This window comes from Puntigrus tetrazona, chromosome 9 (assembly GCF_018831695.1).
Source record: "Puntigrus tetrazona isolate hp1 chromosome 9, ASM1883169v1, whole genome shotgun sequence".
Taxonomy (NCBI): Eukaryota; Metazoa; Chordata; class Actinopteri; order Cypriniformes; family Cyprinidae; genus Puntigrus; species Puntigrus tetrazona.
This window is the reverse complement of record NC_056707.1, coordinates 10,330,696-10,350,213: the sequence shown is the minus strand read 5'-3', so window position 1 is coordinate 10,350,213 and position 19,518 is coordinate 10,330,696. Positions and strand designations below refer to the sequence as shown.

Sequence of the window (19,518 nt, the reverse complement as noted above, 5' to 3'; positions counted from 1 at the left end):
GTAGATGGAGGTGGAGAATTAGTTTAAGTGGGTTTCTGTTGCTTAGATAAGAACCTTGTTAAAACGCTTCACTACAGAGTTTCCATAACTACAGACACATTTCCAAGCAGTGAGGTTATGATTAACACATCAGATTGGTGTTTCGCTGCCTAGAATGAAATGGCTACGTGTGTGTGTGTGTATATATATATAAAAGAATATAAGAATACACAAAATGTATTCCTAAATGGATATTTTAATGCAAAAAGAATAATTCTGTCACCGTTGTTGTTCTAAACCGGTTTGCTGCTTACCATACAATTAAAGTATGTGATTGATGCCTTTGATCTCAAGAAGCAAGAGAAAAAAGCACAATGAGGCTATATTTCAGATCTTCTGAAGTAAATCTGATATTTAAATGTAAAAACTATTTCCAAATTATCTAAACCTTAAACTTTGTTTTGTTGGTATAACATATAATATTTAGGTCAATTTAATGATGTTAAAAAATTGTATTTAAATCAGATTATACCACATGTAGATTATACTGCAACATTTTTATGTATCCAAAATATCTGTTGAAAGGGTCATATGATGCTATTTTAAAGATCCTTATTTTGTAAACGGTGTAATAGAATATGTTGACATCCTTTAATGTTCAAATTATATATTTTTTACATTATTGTAACTCCTCTATGGCCAGACTCTCTCATACGCGTCAAACGCGACCCTTCTTCTGACAAGCACAGTCTGATTGGCCAGCTGACCCAGTGCATTGTGATTGGCCGAATACCACAAACATGCATTGGAAATGTAATGCTACTTTCCATAATCGAGAGCTTTTAAAGTAAATATAAAGGCAATTTAATAATGTCCTTAGTTTTACCATCAATCCAAGCCTAAAAGTGAAATAGAGTCACGTGAAAGACATGACGCTTGCATGTATTTGTAGTACACAAGCCACGATTGACTCCTTAGATCCAGTATATATTACATGTTGCATTTTAGGCCGGTCTTGAATCAGCCTTCTCTTCTAGACAAAATAAATCCTTTTGTGGGAAACTTTGAGCTTTGTAACTCTGCAAAAGAAAATAGGCGAAATAGAAATTGCATCATACATCTATTTGAAATGTCAGAATCACAGGCTAACAAAAAAAAGTAGAGAGATGGGCATACATGACAAGTTTTTTTTCATAACAAAACAAGAACAATTACGGGACGCGACTGGACAGAACAGATCTCCATCGTGGTCACATGGGATGAATATTTGTTATGGAATTTGTTTTCCTCAGCAGCCATCAACCTTGAATTTGCATAATTACATAATTCAACATCTAAAGGAAAAGGGAAGAAAGAGAAAGCACAGGTCTCGTTTTAAGCCTCGTTTCCTCATTAATTCGCCCTCAAATTGGCCCTAACTAGGTCTGAATAAATATTCGTCCTCCGAAGATATTCTGTAATCAATTATGAAATATGCTAATGGACTGCTGTTGGCCTTGAGTTATCATGTTACTGTCACTAATTGTAGGTCACCTCATCCCTCGAGGTCTCCTAACATTCACTCTCCGTCTTTGTCACTCTTACTCTCTCCTCCCGTCTCTCTCGCTCTCTTTCAACCAGAAGGCAGTCCTTCCCTGTGATATTACCGTGGAATGCCCGACCACTGGAGTCAATTACAGTAATATTAAATTAACCATTGTATCTCATTTAATTCAAATGTTCTGCCTTAACAAAGCGCCATTTAAGGATATAGAGTATATCTCGCACTTACTTAAACTGGAACATCTTAATAAGACTTGGCGAAGGCCTCTGATCAAACGCAATAAAGCAGAAGTACGCCACATGCTGTCATCCTGCCACAGGTGGGCTAGCGACAGACTCGAGCCGCTTTCCAGAAGCTCTTACGCACAATAAAAAAAAAACCTGAACTGCATCTAAAGCCAATTTGAAGTGTTGGAGTTGAAACATAAAGCAAACACTTCTGAACGTGAGAGACTGAAACTGGCGTTTCAGCCCTAATTATCATCAATTCACTGCATTCAGAAATAAATACAAGAGCCTGAACAGAAAAAAAAACAAGTGACTGCAAGTCCTATTTTCCATTAAATGAGAGAACGAGAGTTTCAAAGATGAAACAGTTATTTGTAATTGAGAGATACGGTATGTAATCATGCTCGGAGGAATCGAAAATTCATTTTGACAATCTCGATTGGTTCTTTCGTCGCATCCACGCATTAACGGCCATTCTTTTAAGAGGAAACTTGAACGCTGGTTTCTAATTTTCCATTCCCTGCTTGAATTTGAGCTGGTAATTTCTCTCTCTGATATTGAGGGCAAATGCTAGTCGGTATTTAGTGCAACAGTAAATGGCTGTTTGCTTTAGACACTGAGAGCAACTGCACCCCAGTAAAACTGTCATGTTGACTTTGAGTTACCACTGCTCTCTCAGACACTTTGTGTCTTAGTGTGCGAGTGTGTGTTTGTGTGTGTGTGTGTGTGTTTGCGCTGGCTTGACGCCATGCAAATCCAATCACCCAGACCCATAAAGTGTGCATTTCCATTTCCTACTGCTCTCTGTAGAGATAGAAAGAGAGTGAGAGGAAGAGGTGGAACGGGGCTCCTTTGCTTCTCCGTGCTTTATGGTTATAGCTGTTTTGAGTAGGTATATTCATATAAACTCATTATGTACCCCATATTTCTAAGCTGATGTGTTTTGGGCCAAACAAGTGATTTTAATCTCCCACAATGCATTGCTGCTCTTATTTACTGTTCCCATGGAGTCTCTCGGATCAGTGATCGCAAAAATCGCTTTGTCCGCCTCTAATTTGTCTTAGTCAGAATGCATCAAGTAAATTGAGGACATTTCCATGACGACACGCTATGCCGAACGAGCGTCTTCCTCCCCGCCCCCCGTTTTGACCTTTTCTCGACCGCGCGCTGACCTTTCCGAGCTTCCGCCAACCTCAAGCAGGTCTCTGTCGGACAATAATGCAACTGTTCGTTTCTGATCTTTTCCCATACCTCTCATCCGCTCACCTCCGCCTCTGGCTCGCCATGGCGACGGAGGTCGAGCAGGTTCGCCGGGCGAGCAGGTGGCCTGTTAACCAATGGGAGAGAGCGATTTTCTCACAGCTCGGTGGGGAATAATGGAAAAATTCCTTTAGTCAACTAAGATGGAGAAAAGAGGGATTGAAGTCTTTTCTGTCGTTGGAGGCCTTTCATTGGCTCGCATAAAGAGAGAGGGTCCGCGGGTCACGGTAACATGACAGCGAGAGAAAAGAGAAAGACCTGAGAGAGAGAACTGAAACAAACATGGGAATAAAGAGAGAAAATCCTGAGGCCAGAGCACGGGCTAATCCATCATTAGCATTTAAAAAACAGACATAGATTGAGAGAGAGCGAGGGAACTATAGTGTGCTTAATGAGACAGGATGAACTGACACTTTGAGTGTGTGTGTGTGTGTGTGTGTGTGTGTGTGTGTGTGTGTGTGTGTTTTTTGTGCATGTCGGAGTTGTGTTGGATTGTTTTAATTGGAATTTCTGTCATTTATAAGTCAAACTTTCACATTCACTGTATAAACCCACAGATTTCCATCACTGGATATTTAGATACAAACATCTCTTGCTCAAACATCTCTTGATCACTCTTAGGGAATGTTTTTCTCATTAAAATGTTTCATATGTAAAGAAAAAGTATTCTGACATTTTCTTTGTGCATATCAAATCTTATCAGTAGCTTAATAAAAGCAGTTTTATTGTACGTGAAATTGGTCGCCTCATGGGGGCTGTCATGATGAGATAACATGACCAGCTGAATTTTACTATCTTCACCTAGGTAATCTCCTCAGTACTGGGCATTTTTCATTGCTGAATAAATGAATGAAGGCTGATTTCGAATTCATTTTCACTCTCACATTAATACCTGGCAACATTTGCATTTTGCGTTATGCAGAATCCACAAGACTAGGTGTGAATATGAAAAGTGCAACATAAACTAAATGCATCAAAATCATTTAAAAAATCTTTTGGTTGCATTCAATTTATTTTGGAAAGATTTTATTGTTAACAAATATTCACAAGTTGAATGCGTATGCATTGTCACAACTATGTTGTAATAGCAAGTGGGAAATTGTGGATTTTCTTTTAACCTTGAGATTCTGGGTTTATGAAAACATGGTGAATGCAATGGATAGAGGTGTATTTGACAATCAATTTGCTGAAACGTTCGAAATCATTATTGTTTATTACTGATTATTATATATATATATATTATATATATATATATATATATATTTATATTTATATATATATATATATATATATATATATATATATATATATATATATATATAGAATATATATATTTACAGCACAATCACCAAAAAAAGGTATAAAATGTACATCAACAACTTGCTCCAGCCAAACTGGTTTGAAGGCATCTAATGTTGTAAGTTAAATCAAACAGAGGGATACATTTAGAGTTTGGAGAATTGCTGTTAGTCAAAGAAATATGGCTTTTCAAAAAATTCTATTGAACAAAAAAAAAAGTGAAAAAATGTTATTAGTTTGACTTAACAATGCATTAAACTGACTGAACTTCTGCTCCTCACAGCCTTGGTTTTGTTGACGTCAAACATGGTGTCTACCTTCACTAAAGTCCATTTACAAGCTATTTTTGTTTTATGAGGTCTTGAAATCACCAAATCTTCTTTTCACAAGCCTAATACAAATATCATCAGCAAAAACTGTGTAAAATGCATCAATGAATCAGCTTCAAATCAACTTAAATAATTTCTTTATAAAAGAACCATTCCTCTTCCTCTCTAAGGATGAAATCTTTCCCCTCATTTCTCAAAAATCTCTTTTCATGAATCTGCATTCAAATTTCAGCATCTTCATAATCCATAATGCAAGAGACAATTAGAGCTTGATATTTCATAACCAATCAGAACGTGTCCCTGTTCAATTACAGCTGTGAAGTCCTTTAAAACACATCAAGAGGAATGCATGCTGTGCTGATGAGATGTGTGTTTGTGTCGCTCAAAGTCACGAACACGCACACATTCACACACACACACACACACACACACACACACACACACACACACACACATACTGATGTCTAGGCCATGCCTTGGGCCTCTGCTGAGATGATCAGATGGAAAAGGAAAGAGTTATTATTTCATATTCAGCATGGAGAGTGATGTTGATGCGTCTGACATTTAATAGTGTCTTTGAAGCTTTGATTCTGCCGCAATACATTCAGAAGCGTCACTGAGCTGAACAGTGCAGAGTATACGAACAGTCCAAAAAAACTCTCTTGCTGGTTCCAACACACTTCCCAATTTCATTAAAGGGATATTACAGGCTACTTTGGGTCTTGGAGAAAAACATGCCAATTGCCACTTATTCTGGAATATGGAAAATATGAAGCTTGTGTTTTTCCTAAAGCTGTTATAAGAATTCTATGTGTTACCTGAGTTGTGAAATTGTCTGAATCGTCCTGTTGAGGTGGGACTACTTTTCCGGGTGGACGAACTTCTGGTCATGCATAAGTGATGAAACTCCTTTGAGTGCAGTTCCTAACAGTTGCTTGGAATGGAAAACTAGTATACTGCATACTGCATAGTATGTATTGTATAAAGCATACTAATCATTTTTAAGCATGCGAAACAGTATGCTGTATGCAACTGTGTCTCACGATTTCATTTTACTTCAGTGAGTGAATTAATGAACACGTTTTAACAAACCGTTGAGTTAAAAAAATATTACTTCTGACTATACGTCACACTGAAAAAAGAAGGTGAAGTTGAAAAGATTGCACTGCATGATACCAAGGGAAAGCAAACAGTCAGTAATTTTCCCCGTTAAAACTCATCTTCGATAATCAAAATGACATATTTAAATGTTATTTCCCATAAAACATTTTTCCTCATTTTTTATTTCACTTAATCGAAGCAGTTAATGCTACACAATGACAAGTGGCAATACAAGATTCAGTCAGCTATGTATCTTAGAACCAGAAAGTGATTACAAAGAAAATGAATAACAAGTCGCATACAGGGTTATCGACAAACTAATGTAGAGCTCTCTGCAACATCTGGCATGTAAAGAAAATTTATATCATTAGCCTTTGGCTTGTTATTAAACAGCTAATAATGTGTTGCTAAAGTTACACAAAGCATGTTCCCATTTTCCATCCCAGATAGCAAATGATATGAAAAGCCCCAACCCGTAAGCTGACAGAATTGGTTACGTTTTTGTGAAGGCAGAAGACAAGACAGACCGATTTGATATTTATGCTGTACTGTCAATGTGTTACTGTAAGTAATTCTTAAAAAAAAAAAAAAAAAAAAAAAAAAAGTGCAGCAAAAATATTATTTCGTGGTCCTCAGACATTCCTATAAGAGCAAAGCCAGCATGTACAAATTTGAGTACATCTTTGTACTAGACATTACATCCGGCATGCTTTCATCACACAGTGGTCGTGGCAGTCCTGCACCGCTGTAATTTTAGAGTGCCTTCAGAAAACCTTTAAAGTAGTGTGCCTTCAACACCCCCACGGTCAAAAGTCTCTGTAAGGCTGTGCTTTAAGTGATCTCAAGCGTGTGAATTTCGAGTGTCTTTTCAAGGCTACATTGAAGTGCGTTCTCATAAGATGACTGTGCTCTGAAACATGCTTTTTAAAGTCACCATGAAATCAAAATGGACTCAAATTACTTTTTGAACATTGCACATTCTTAACATTTCTGAACATTGAAAAAGTTTTGCTCAAGCAGAAATGAATACGACTTCTTTAGAGAGCAGGTTAAAAGCATGGACACAAATATGAGATATAATTTGCCTTATAAAAGCGGTTTTATTCTATTTATGGTGGTAGCTATAAGTTGAAAGCACGTGGTCAGCCAGATACTCCTCATTATCTTGATAACCCTTTTGTTATCACATAACCTTTGTTGACGAAATGAATCGATGGTGGCTGACTGTGAATAGCACATTTAACAATGGAATCAATACCTAAAACTTATCTATGCCACAATGGGCCAATTTTAGTCTAAGACAACCAGTGCAACATAAACCAGTGCGAGTTCCTTTAAATAGATTTGAATGTGAGCTTTCAGTTTATTGCAAAAATGGTGGAATAAACTATTGTAAGTCCACAAACCAGTAAAAAAAAAAAATCAAGATATGACATTCTGAAGAAAAAAATAAATAAATAAATGTAATTCCAAAACAATTATCTTTCATCATCATTTCATCTCTGAATTGACTTTCCTTGTTGCTTGATTTTGGATTGAATAGGATAAACAAAACCAAATAGCAATTTAAGAACTGTTTTAGCAAACACCCATGCAGATCTGGCTCTATTCTGGTACATAACAACCACTTTTCACAATCCAATCAAGTGCTTACAGATAAAATCAACTCCCATTCTACATTTTTTCCGCTTGAATATCCAGTTTCAATCGAAAATATGGCTACTTATGGAAGTATAATGGGTTGCGAATGCCATTTCATGCTGACTTTAAGGCAAGATACTAAAGTTGCCCTCAAAAGACTCCCGCCAGTTTCCATCAGACTGTACATAATAACTGTTTCTTCAGCCAACGCTGAAATAGGGGTTCATATTTTTAGATCATTTTCAGTGAACGCCTTGAGTTTCAGTAACTGAGTAACTCTTTTTTTTTGAGTTGTCATTACGCTACAGGAGAAAACGGAGGTATAAAGAAATACAAATTTCGGTCCTGAGGAACATCAAACTGCAGCTTAACTCATAACACCTCCCCGCACCTAATTATCTGGAGTACATGGTGGTCTTGGCTTGCATTTTGTGCTCTTTTTCCCAGTCAGCCGTACACACACACACATTTTCTCGCTCCCTTAAACACCCACACCCCCGCGCACACACACACACACCCTCCCTCACACACATTAGAGTATCACCTCTGACAGATGGGCTGGCACTGCTCTCTTCCCAACCTGTTCTCTGTTGCAAAATGTATGTGTGTATTTACACGTGTTCCCATTTGTGTGTGTGTGCAGTTTAGCGATTATGTACTTGCCTACTTGTGCGTAAAGGAAAGCACACATACACACTCACTATCTCAGCACACAAGAATGACCTTCACAATCAATGCTGCATTAAATTAAGCTTTAATATGTACAGTCACATGGCCGGTGAGAGCGGTTTAGCATAGCAGCTTTCATTATGCCGTGAAATAATATTTGATGTTACACTTTAATGTGAAGAGCAAGCCCTCTGTGAGTAATGAGAGAGAGAGAGAGAGAGAGAGAGAATTGGACATACCTGAGCCTCTCTTTGACACCACCTTCAGAGTCAGAGACACAGAGACACCGCAGAGCAGGAACAGCACTGGGTTGAGAGCTGTCATCTTCCTCTCCAGCCTGACGGAGACACAGAGAGAAACCTTGCATGTCATACAGGCAACATACAAGCTACCCACGTCCAGACCCGCATTCGCTTTTTCCGCCAAAACACAAGATTTAAAGGTGAAGTGTGTAATTTTGTCGATGTTAAAGCCCAGGAGGCTGACTTTGTGAAGTGGGTAAACACGCTGACGCTGTCAAACACTGCTCTGTTTGTTTGAGCGGCCTGACATTTTAACTTCTGACTCAAACAATGGCATGAATTTGGGGAAGGACTACTTTACTAGAACAATATATTCAAAAAAACGTCGTTATTATTATTTTAAAATGTGATAATACTGCTGGAAAAGCCTAATAGACCTACATTAAGCTATTACTACAGAGATGGGCTATTTTGATCTGGAACCACCCAGAACATTAAAGATGCTAAAAACACACAGTGTATATTATCATCCGATTAGCAAATCTTTAATATGGTGTTTTTTTTAAATAGTATGTAAAATGGATAATTCTGTACATGAATATATTTGCAAAATACTCTAGAAACAAACGTCTATAGCACCATCACATCAGTATTAGTTCATTGCTGCATATGTGTGTCGCTGCTAGACACTGCTGACGAATTTGGTAAATTCGGAAAAGTGGTTATTTGTTACCAATAAATTAAATTACTTTTGTTGCTTTGTGTTTATCTTATGAGACCCTGCCAGGTATAATCTTAGCAGTTCTAAACATCTCTGTAAATCATGACTTCTTGTGGCTCGTTGCCTCATGTGTACCTTAGCAACCACATAGCAACATACCAGAACACTCAAAATAGCAACCACCCCCTCACGATTTACTCAGAAATGTACAAATATAGTTGGTCATACTAACCACATTGCAACACTCTCAGAGTAATTACCATTTAAGAATATGATTAATTTGATAAATATGGTTTAATACCTTAACTGCCCACCATCCTATATACTGTATTCAGTAAACATGCAAAATATGTTAATATTGATAAATTTAATATTTTGTCTAGATCTCACATTTGTTATTAAAATGACACAAATTCAATTTGTGTAGTGGTAGTACAAACCTACAAGGAGAAGAACATAATAATCTACTGTAGTTGTTCCTAGTGTCTTGTTACGATACTACCATTTTTTTTACTTTGTTTCAGGACCCTGATATTCAACAAATCACCACATTCACCACTAGGCCATATAATCATATAATTAAACAGTATCCAAGTTAATTTAATTTAGATTATTTTCTTATCAACTGAAACTCTGTTGCATCATGTGAGAGGAGCTCTGATAGGGATTATATAATAATAACAACAATATTAATTATCATTGTCATCATAATCTGCATTATTATAATAAAGCTGAACTGTAAAATAAAAAATGAATATTTCATGAATATATATATATATATATATATATATATATATATATATATATATATATATATATATATATATATATATATATATATATATGAATAATTAAATCATATCTGAGTGTACTAAGCAGAAAAATGCTTAATTGGTCATAATAGAAATTGCAAATGGCCAAATACAATAACTTTCTGCTCTCCTTATAGTTGCTCTATGTACAAAGATCCAGCAATAATGTGTAAAGTCTGCAAAATTGAATTTCTCTGGAATTCAGACATTTTCGCTTTCTTACCTTCTCCATATATATGTATATGTGTGATACAAAGCTAAGAGAGATACAATCTTTAAGCATTTCTTTCTTGGTCAAATCATATTAAAGTATGACTTCTTCATATTTTATCTGATTTCTTTGCCTTCCCACGAAGCCACTCAATCACCTGCGTTCTGTGTTCATATTTGAAATCTATTTTAATCTCCGTTTGCTGTCTGTGCACAATGTCCACACAATTCTCCCAACTGAGAAGCCTGTTTTCAGAGGGAATCCAAACCATTTCCATTGCAGAATAAGCGCACGCTGATTTCTTTGTCCTCCTGCCTTGAATGGGTGTTTCTACTCAAATGTTTGAGTAATGTAGGACACACACGATTATGAAAAAGAACTCTGGGTGTGTAACATTTTAAGAGAATTAATTAACAAACTTGTTAACAAAGGGGTCAGAAAAAAAAGATATGCGGTAATGATTTAGTGTAGTTCATCTCCCTTTAAAGTGCAAGAACAAATGATGAGAGCGATCAGAGGCCAACTAGATATCTGAATGCTATGCGCAATCCTCTGAAGTCTATTGAACCCAAATTTGACTGAAATATTCATTAATAAAGAGACGGAGAGTATGGCAACTGGATTCAAATGCAAATCTATATGGATGGTTAACAAGGAACATTAACATTTTTCAAGATTTTGGGTAAATAATACATTAAATGATAAGGTGAAGGGTATTTTAAACAAACGTTTAGCTTTTTGCAGTTAATATAAATATCTCTAAATACAGTGTGAAGAATTCATTTCCCATAACACAAGTACTACATATTCATGTCAGCCACCCATAATCACCCCTGTTTACGGTTTTATTTGAAGTCTCCAGCTGATAAAGCACCTTAACATCATTTCAGGTTCATAATTCATTTCACAGTACTGTCACATGACTCCCCCATGATGCACTGCTTCTGTCACTTTAACGCAGACCTCTAAATTACTCCCTGCAGCAATATGGTATTCTTGGAATTCCCTCCAAGACTTGTTATATCTAATCAAATAACACCTATATTCCCCGCTTCCCGTCTTTTTCAAATAATTAATGTAAACTTAATAAGTGTGTGCAAACCCTTCCTCTTCATCCGTAATTATCTTACAATAACATTCTACTGATGATGAATTGCATGCCAAATTCAGACACTGGAAGGCCTAAATCCCATCAGGAACAGTAGCATTTGAGAGGTTAATAGACTTTATTTTGTGTGTGTGTGGGAGTGTTTGTGTGTCCGTGTGTGTGTGTGTTAAAAAGGCAAAGGGGCGAAAGGGAGAGAGTGCTCTTGTGATCTCTTTAAAGGGCTTATCATCCCTCTCCCACACATAATCTCAGGGTTCTGAGAGAGAAGAGAGAGACAGAGAGGAAAAAAATGAGAAAAGGTAGAATATAAAGATTTCACATTTTCACAGCCACCAGTTAATGCGTATGAGATCACTTATTACGGCTTTAATTAAAGGGATAGTTCACCCAAAAATGAAAATTCTGTCAACATTTACTCATCCTCATGCTGTTCCAAACCCAAATGAATTTCTTTCCTCTGTGAAACATAAAAGGTACATTTTATAGGACTGTTCTGGAACAGACCCATTAAGGCAATTATTAACTGAAAATCTCATGAAAAATGTTTTCATCCGGGAAGCAGCATGTCTGAATTGTGAATTGATTGTTTTTAAGTCAGATTTTTTCAATGAATTGGTTAATCCAGTTCACAAAATTTAAACAATTCATTCAGAAAATTCAGTTCATCTCTCTCAATGAATCACAGCAAATTATCAGTGAACAATTACTTCAATCCTCACACAATCTAAGTGTTTTTTTATTATATGGGACATTTCTGATACATTATAATACATATTAAAGCTTAAGGTTCCAGTCCACATTCATTATAATTGCACAGAAAACAGCAACTAGTGCAAGACACAAAAAAAGTCATATAAGAGTATGTAAATAACTAACTATACATTTAAATTACTAGATAAATTGAATCATGGCCAACCAGATTTCACAGAAAAACGTAAGATGATGATTTTAGATGAAACTGTACAGTGTGATCATCTGAAAATTAAAATTTTTAGTAGGGGCGTGAGTCTTCACTGGTTTCACAATTCAATTACAATTATCAATAACTCAATTCAATTTGTTATCATGATGCATCACAGTGTGTTGTATCCTCTGTTTTGGCTAATTATGGCTACACTTTAAATTTTTATACCCGAATTAGTTAGTGCATTTTATATTAAATAATATCAGCAGAATCAGACTTATCTCAATGCATCAGAGAATCAATATTCTTTCCCATCACTAATGTAACTCTAAATGTAAAAGTAGTTTTATTATATGCATTATATAACATATAAAAATTAATTTGCTTAATTTTATGTAATTTTGCATATATATAAACACATGTGTGCAATTTTGGTTGCTTAGAAAAGTAACAAACACACCTCTCCTCAACAAGCCGCATGATTCAACGTAGTACAAACAAACAATGTGGGATGAGTTATGTGCCATATTTCCAGCCTTAGGGTTAACGCTTTTTTGAAAAGTAATGCTAGAGATGCTCGACTTAGCAAATAACACTAATCATCCTCAATCATTCAGTCACCTGTTAAATCACACAGTCACCTAATCATCTGCCAGACTGAACACTTTTAAGATCAAATCAGTCCAAATAAGAACTGCTTATTTTTTGTTTTTTCCCCCCCCGCTCACAATTGGCAATTCAATCACCGTCCAGTTAGAGGCGTACACAGAAGGTCTTCCTCATTTCTCATTGCAGCTAATATCCACATACACATGTACGGTCGCTCACACACATGCACACGGACAGGAGTGTGGCGGCGGGCCCAGCTGTGAATGATTGATGTGGTGATTTTATGATTTAATCCAATTTAAACTCTCCACATCTCCAGGCCTGACAGTCAACACATTTACCATGCGGTAAATATAACAGTGCCCCTGGAGGAAGAGTGCTGCGTTATGAACAGAGATACACACACCGTTCACCCCCACCACCACCACCACCACACACACACTTACGAGACAGCAGAACGAATGACTCAAGGACAACCTGAACCACATCTATATTCAGACACTACATATATGACGGCTCACAAGAGAGCCAAATAGACGTGTGTGCATGTGTGTGTATGTGTTATTGTAGGTGTGGGCTTGTATTTGTAAAAGAATGAGGGGGGAAAAAGATAAAGACCACGCCGGTCTTTGTGGACTCCATTATTTATTGTGGCAGTTCCAGCTTCCTCGTGCCAGCCAAATATCAGAGTAGAAGTCGAACACGCTCGAGGGCATAAAGAGTGTGTGTGCGTGACTGAGTGCGAAAGCAGGAAATGAGAAACAATAAATATAGACTCAAATATGGACTCCTGAAAGATTTCTTTTTTATGACACTGACTTGTTAGTGCACATGTAACCTTGACTACAGGTGCTCTACGCTCACCATACATCACAGCCATGAAAAAGTCAGAGAACACTCATGTAACGGTCTTTCCGTGCCCTTAGCATGAATTGAAATTCAGAATATTGATCAGGTGTGTATGTGGTTTAAGAGGCTTGCAGACTGTTCACACTTCACTGATCGGCCCCAGCTAACAAGGGACCCCTGAGTACTCTTCCATGCTCTGCGCGGCTGATGGTGATTAATTATTGAGTATTACTGCTCTCCTACACCACCTCCAGACACAGCACCGCTAATCCCCTCACCAGACACACTCATTCTCAGTCAGGAGTCAAAAAAAAGGACAAGATAATAGGTGGTCAAAAGGGCTAGCAAAGATAATGGATAGCAATGGGAGAGAAGAAAAGAGCTACGTGGAGAAAACTTAAGGTTTTCAATTTAAATTACGTCTGACATGACTTTACATGATGAAAGGTGTATATATCTGCAGGGCTCCCACTCCAACTGACTACTGCAGTTGTTTTTGAAGCTTGAGAAACATTGCTGATTCGACGTATTCTTGTCTGTGGGATGTGAAGGCCGCTACTCTCACATTGGCTACAGAAGGAGATAATGATATTTATAGAATGATTTTGTATGCTCACTATAGAACCTTCAATGACTTCTGAGATTTAATTGACTTCCATGACTTTTACAAGCCTGGAAATCACCATTTTATAATTCTCTGGTTTTTCATGAGTGAGAAACCTGCCACTGGCACATCATGAATGGATAAATTAGTCAAATGAGCTATTTATGCAAAACCAAACTATCCTCCAATGCATGAAAAATTACAGTTATCTATGAATTTATACTAGTTAACTTGCACGGATGATGAAGATGATGATAGAACAAATATGCAATGCGTACAAGCCAGCTTAATGTTTTTAATTCCTGAACAGTATTTTTACCACCAGTCTACAGTGATACACTGTCTTAATTAGAATTATATTACTTGTTAGAACGACATAAAAGAATGTTACCATTCTAGTAGAGTAGGCTCAGCTAATAAGCTTTGAAATTAAACACCAATTAAGCCAAATAAATTAATTCAGAATTTATTCAGAAACAGATGCTGTTGTGACCTAAACATTTTATTTGAGTATTCAATTATGCATAGGTCTACTTTTGATAAATTCGCAATATCTACGACTAATGTTTCATAGATTTGTTTACATTTTAATTCCTTGGGCTGCTTCTAATCACTGGTGCACATACTTAGAAAGACGCTGAGGCAAACTGTGTCACAAAAACATGACATGAGTTTTTTGCAACTGAAATTTTCTGTCAAGCACAGTTGCTTAAGAAGCGAGCCATGGGGCCATAGCAATTTGTATGTTAATTATCAGGTTCAATCAATACATTCTAGTTTACTGTTTGAGTTAATATACAATTGAGAATACTATTGTTGGCTGAGCTGTTTGAGTCTCCTGCTTCTCAGACCCCAGTAATCTCACAAGTATTCCCTCTTGAGTTTCAGAAGAGGCTCTCAATGGCTTCTCAAACAGCACGATTTGCTAAGTTACTGCAACGAAACGTCAGAGATTTCAACATGAACTCTCCCTTCTTTCCTATCTAATTCTTGCCAAATTATCAGAGCCAAGTCATTCATATTAATATTATAGCTCTGTATTATTATTGTATGTGAACAATTGTCTTAGTCTGGTTCTTATTTTCCCTAACTAATTTCAAGAAACAGGTAAGACTAAATTTTAGATTAAATGAAAAATAACTGAAAATTCCATCAAGTTTGAACAGTAATAAAAACATTACGTGACATTTTATGGTCATAAAGCCTATTTGAATTTGCCTCGTGTGGATACAGCAAAATTGAAGAGAGGAAAGAAGACACAATAACTTCTGTGAACATTTAGGATATCATTAAGAGAAAAACCTCACAAAGACAAAGTCCAATAATGTCTAGCGGTACACAGCATTATCAATGCCATTACTCATCAAATACTGTAATACTCCAGTGTCCCAACCAACCTAATTCCAAGAAAACCTATAACAACATGTTACAATTTTGAATATGCCCAACCTCCAGTTAAATGCTAGCATTACGGCACAGCTCCAAATCATACCTTTTGCCTGTGTTTTGAACTAGGTATTAAAGTACAGCAATAATTTCAGAGGGACATACTTGAATCTCATAGCCAAAAGGTCTGACATGTTCATGCTCATATTATTTGACCAATTTTAATGAACACTGTGGTTGAGTTTAATGCGTTTAGTTTGTCACATAAAACAATTGCTTCATTCAAAAGTTCGAAAATCAATGCAATTACAGCCATCACTATTTAAAGACCGTAATTGATTGATTACAAAATTATATACTGTGGGCCTGAGACCACATTGGAAGCCTTTCTGAAACAAAAAAAGTAATGATCAGTATTTAAGAGGTCTAGGTCATTATTGAGCAAATTTGTCAAATTGACAACATGAATTCCTTTGTACAAAAGGTAAAAATGTTCTTGCATTTAAGCACAAGATGTTCTTTAGAATATTCTCGAATCGTGCTGATCATCAGCTTTTTTCTTGTGGAGTTCATGTCAGCTCAAGTGCTGCTGTCATTAAAGGAGAACAAACCGAATACTGAGACTTCTGCATGTCATTAATTTTCCAATTAAATTTCCCCCCTCAAAATGCTATTCTACTATAATTTGAAGTGAAAAGTACTGCATCGAATTTTCACTAGTGGTCGGACTGAGAAGCCCACTGTACAGTGTGTTTAAATCTGTCTTTTTTCCTGTGTTTTCCTCTGGGAAATTAGTATTCTAGCTCACTCCAAATCTTCATCCTGACCAATGCTTTCAGAATTACTGTGATTGTCATTATGGAACTACTTTTCTAACTGATGTCTAGGTTCCTGACATAGTTTCGCTAATGTAAATGACTGCACCATCTCATTTACAAGGAGAGCACTGAAAATTGAGGCAGATTCTCAATTCCATCAAAGGTTGTCCGCCCCAGAATCCATTGCGTTTGTCATGAGCTTATACTCCAAGGTTAAATGGTGAGAGAGAATCAGAACGAAGCTGCTCTCAAACTGTAAGCCAAATGAATAAAATCAAGAAACTTTGAGGCCATAAACAAGAGATCAGGTGTTGAATTTTACCATCTGTCTGAAATCAATAATGAATAAATGAAGAACTTTGGTGTTTCAGAAACATTCAGAGCCATTTCAAGAGTAAAATCAGTGTAGGAAGTGCTGTAAAAACTGAAAACTCTAGTTGTACTGCAAACGCCCTGTTACATATGAGACTAAATTGGGTCTACACAAACACACACTCATACAGATTCACACACTGCAGGTTTCAGTACTATTCGGTGAGAATCAGTGAGGATTCTGACAGTTTGACAGTCTTAAGGGAGAGAGAAAGTGACAGTAATAGAGAGGGAGAGAGCTAGAGAAAAAAAAAACAAGGAAAGATTACATGTCAGACTTCATCAGCAACAGGAAAACCAGCAGTAAATGAGTTTGTGTGCATGCATCAATGCGACACGACTTGCATATTCTACACACACAAATTTATGAATAAATGAACTCATTGTATTTATTTATTTGCGTGCATGTGTTGTTTGTACGTCCTTCAAATTGAAATTCCCTACGTGCTATGAAAATATGGGATGCTAGATCTCTGTTGCGTGACGCTTCACCTCACCACAGCTGTGCTTCAAGCGAAATGCGCACCATCAAGGTCAGTAAACCATAGTGAACTTTCCCAAAAGCCCAACAACTTCTCACCGACCCAAATCGATGAGTTCTCTTCTCTTATTACTAATCGATCACTATTCTTTGGAGACCCAATCAATCAGCTTGGACCTAAGGTCACAACCATCATCAGGACAAGAGCTGACAAGAGCCCTCAACCCAACAGATTCCAATAGTAGCCATTACTGACAAGACAACAGAGAATAAGCTTATTGTTTCAATCATCTAGCAATCCACCTGAGCATCCTCTACTCGCTTCCTGACTCGCTGTACTTGACTTTAATGGCCCGAGAGCTCAAACTGTTTTATAATGAGGGCTTTCCCACAGCATACTCTCCTCATTATGCACACAAACACACACTCTCACACACACACAGATAGCTACAAGCATCTTATTGATATTGTGCCCAGTAAAGTGGTCCCTAAGAAACCGGGAGGGGGGTCTCATGAGTGCATTTTATTCGCCGGGAAAACAATACAACTATATTTCATACATGTAAACACTCAGGAAGCCCATGAACTTTCACAGTTAACCCCATCCAAGATTTTGAGCCATTTAACAGCAGCGACTGACTCTGCAACATGCACCAATTCCAGTCAAATTCAAAAGCACAACAGACTCAGAAGTCAACTGCAATATGGAGTCCAATTTGAGTTTTGGATTCTGCAACGCAGGCTTTAAATTACACATGCATGCTTTTTTATCAGAATGCCACAGACGTGACTTTTAGCTTCCCACAGATCAGGGGCATCAGGTATAGCGGTTTTGTCATTTTAGTGATACGTGAGTTGACCTGCTGATATATCAAGGCAGAGAAGGTTCTGACAGATGTGTTGTAGTTCATTGAAAAAAGGAGCTGTTCTTTCAGCACCACTCACAGTCAAATAACCACATCACATCAAAGTGCATTTTAACATGTATTGGTTCTTGTGCAGATTCTACTTCACAGATTTTATCGACAAGTGGCTAACCGATGCCCCTGGCCATTCAGTAAACCCATGACAGAACATGCCTTGTTTATTAATAGGCCATCCAAACGCTGCCGGTAATGGCATGCGCTATAGCCAGATCTCTTTGGAAACTTAAGTAGGGAAGTGTGTGTGGGTCCATCTTCAAACTCACCCTAGGCAATAGGAGTCCCACCATGGGACTTGATGCATTCTTTATAACCGCACACACAATGACACAATAAACCAGGGCTGTGCCCCACACCACATTCAAACCTGAGTGACAGTTCCTTTAAGAGGAGTCAATGGCGCTGTCAAAGACAATTTTCGCCAACGTTTCATCTGTGTATTCTAGGCACACATTTGAGGGAATAAGCTAAAGCAATCATTAGCATTAGGAGATTGGCTTGTTTATACTGATAATGCATCAAATGGAGGTCTGCGTTCAGATGAGAATTTTTGCAGGTGGCACAAGGGAAAAGAGGACAATGTAAATTTAGGAATCTGCATCCATGACGAGTGTGATCATCAAGCCTTGTGTGTGTTTTCACACGAACCTTGGACTGCAACAGCATCACTAGGCCAGCCAAAAGACTTTATACACTACGCTTAACTGGGTTAAGGCCAATTCTAACCCTGGGTTAAGCAACTTTCACACTTATTTTGAAATAAGGTTAGTGAGGCTTCTGACCCTGGGTTATGAAGCCCTGCTTCAGTCTTTGCGGTGCTAACATTTAATAAACTGGTACACAGTGAGAAAGGATGTTGTGCTGAAACATTACAGTGAGTTGTTTAGCAACAGAGAACGAATTATAAACAAACAGCGCTTACCTCATTAAGTATTCATGAGCTTTGTATGTTGCATAAACTTTTATGTTATGTTTAGTCCCCATGGTAAGGGGAAAATATAGAACAGCCATACAAATGCATTAACCGGTGATAACAGGAAAGTATTTAAGTATTGTTTTGCTGTATGCTTTATAAGGCTTAAAACCATCAGAGCGATTCTACATGGCGACATTTACACTACACTATAGTTGTCCAATCAATGTTACTAAGCTCATAAATATGCAAATGAGTGCGTCGACTCATCTTTTAATAAAAAAAAGCTTACAGTGAAATAACCCAGTTTAACGTTTAGCCAATATTGGGAATGACCTCGGATTAACAATTTCAAGCATGGAAAACCAAATAATGCGGCATTAGAATGCTTCGGTAAATTGTTTAGCATAAGTCAGCCAATCATAAACCAAGCAATTGCCTGCCTCATTAAATATTAATGCCACATAAACTTGCACGCACTTAATTTTAACGTCTGAGGAGAAAAATGTTGAAAACG

The 19,518-nt window shown here is 37.2% G+C and overlaps 1 protein-coding gene across 3 annotated transcripts in view; it reads right to left on the bottom strand.

Annotated features, from left to right (window-relative positions):
• The window catches only part of il1rapl1a (interleukin 1 receptor accessory protein-like 1a), a 66,500-nt gene that overhangs the window by 45,017 nt on the left and 1,965 nt on the right, over nt 1-19,518 (bottom strand). For all 3 annotated transcript variants that reach the window (XR_006251850.1, XM_043249611.1, XM_043249612.1), the window contains exon 2: nt 8,288-8,385. Coding sequence is in view for 2 of the 3 variants with exons in the window: in XM_043249611.1 (XP_043105546.1) it covers nt 8,288-8,372 (85 nt within the window). In the remaining variant the exon portion in view is untranslated. The remainder of the gene's footprint in view (nt 1-8,287; nt 8,386-19,518) is intronic.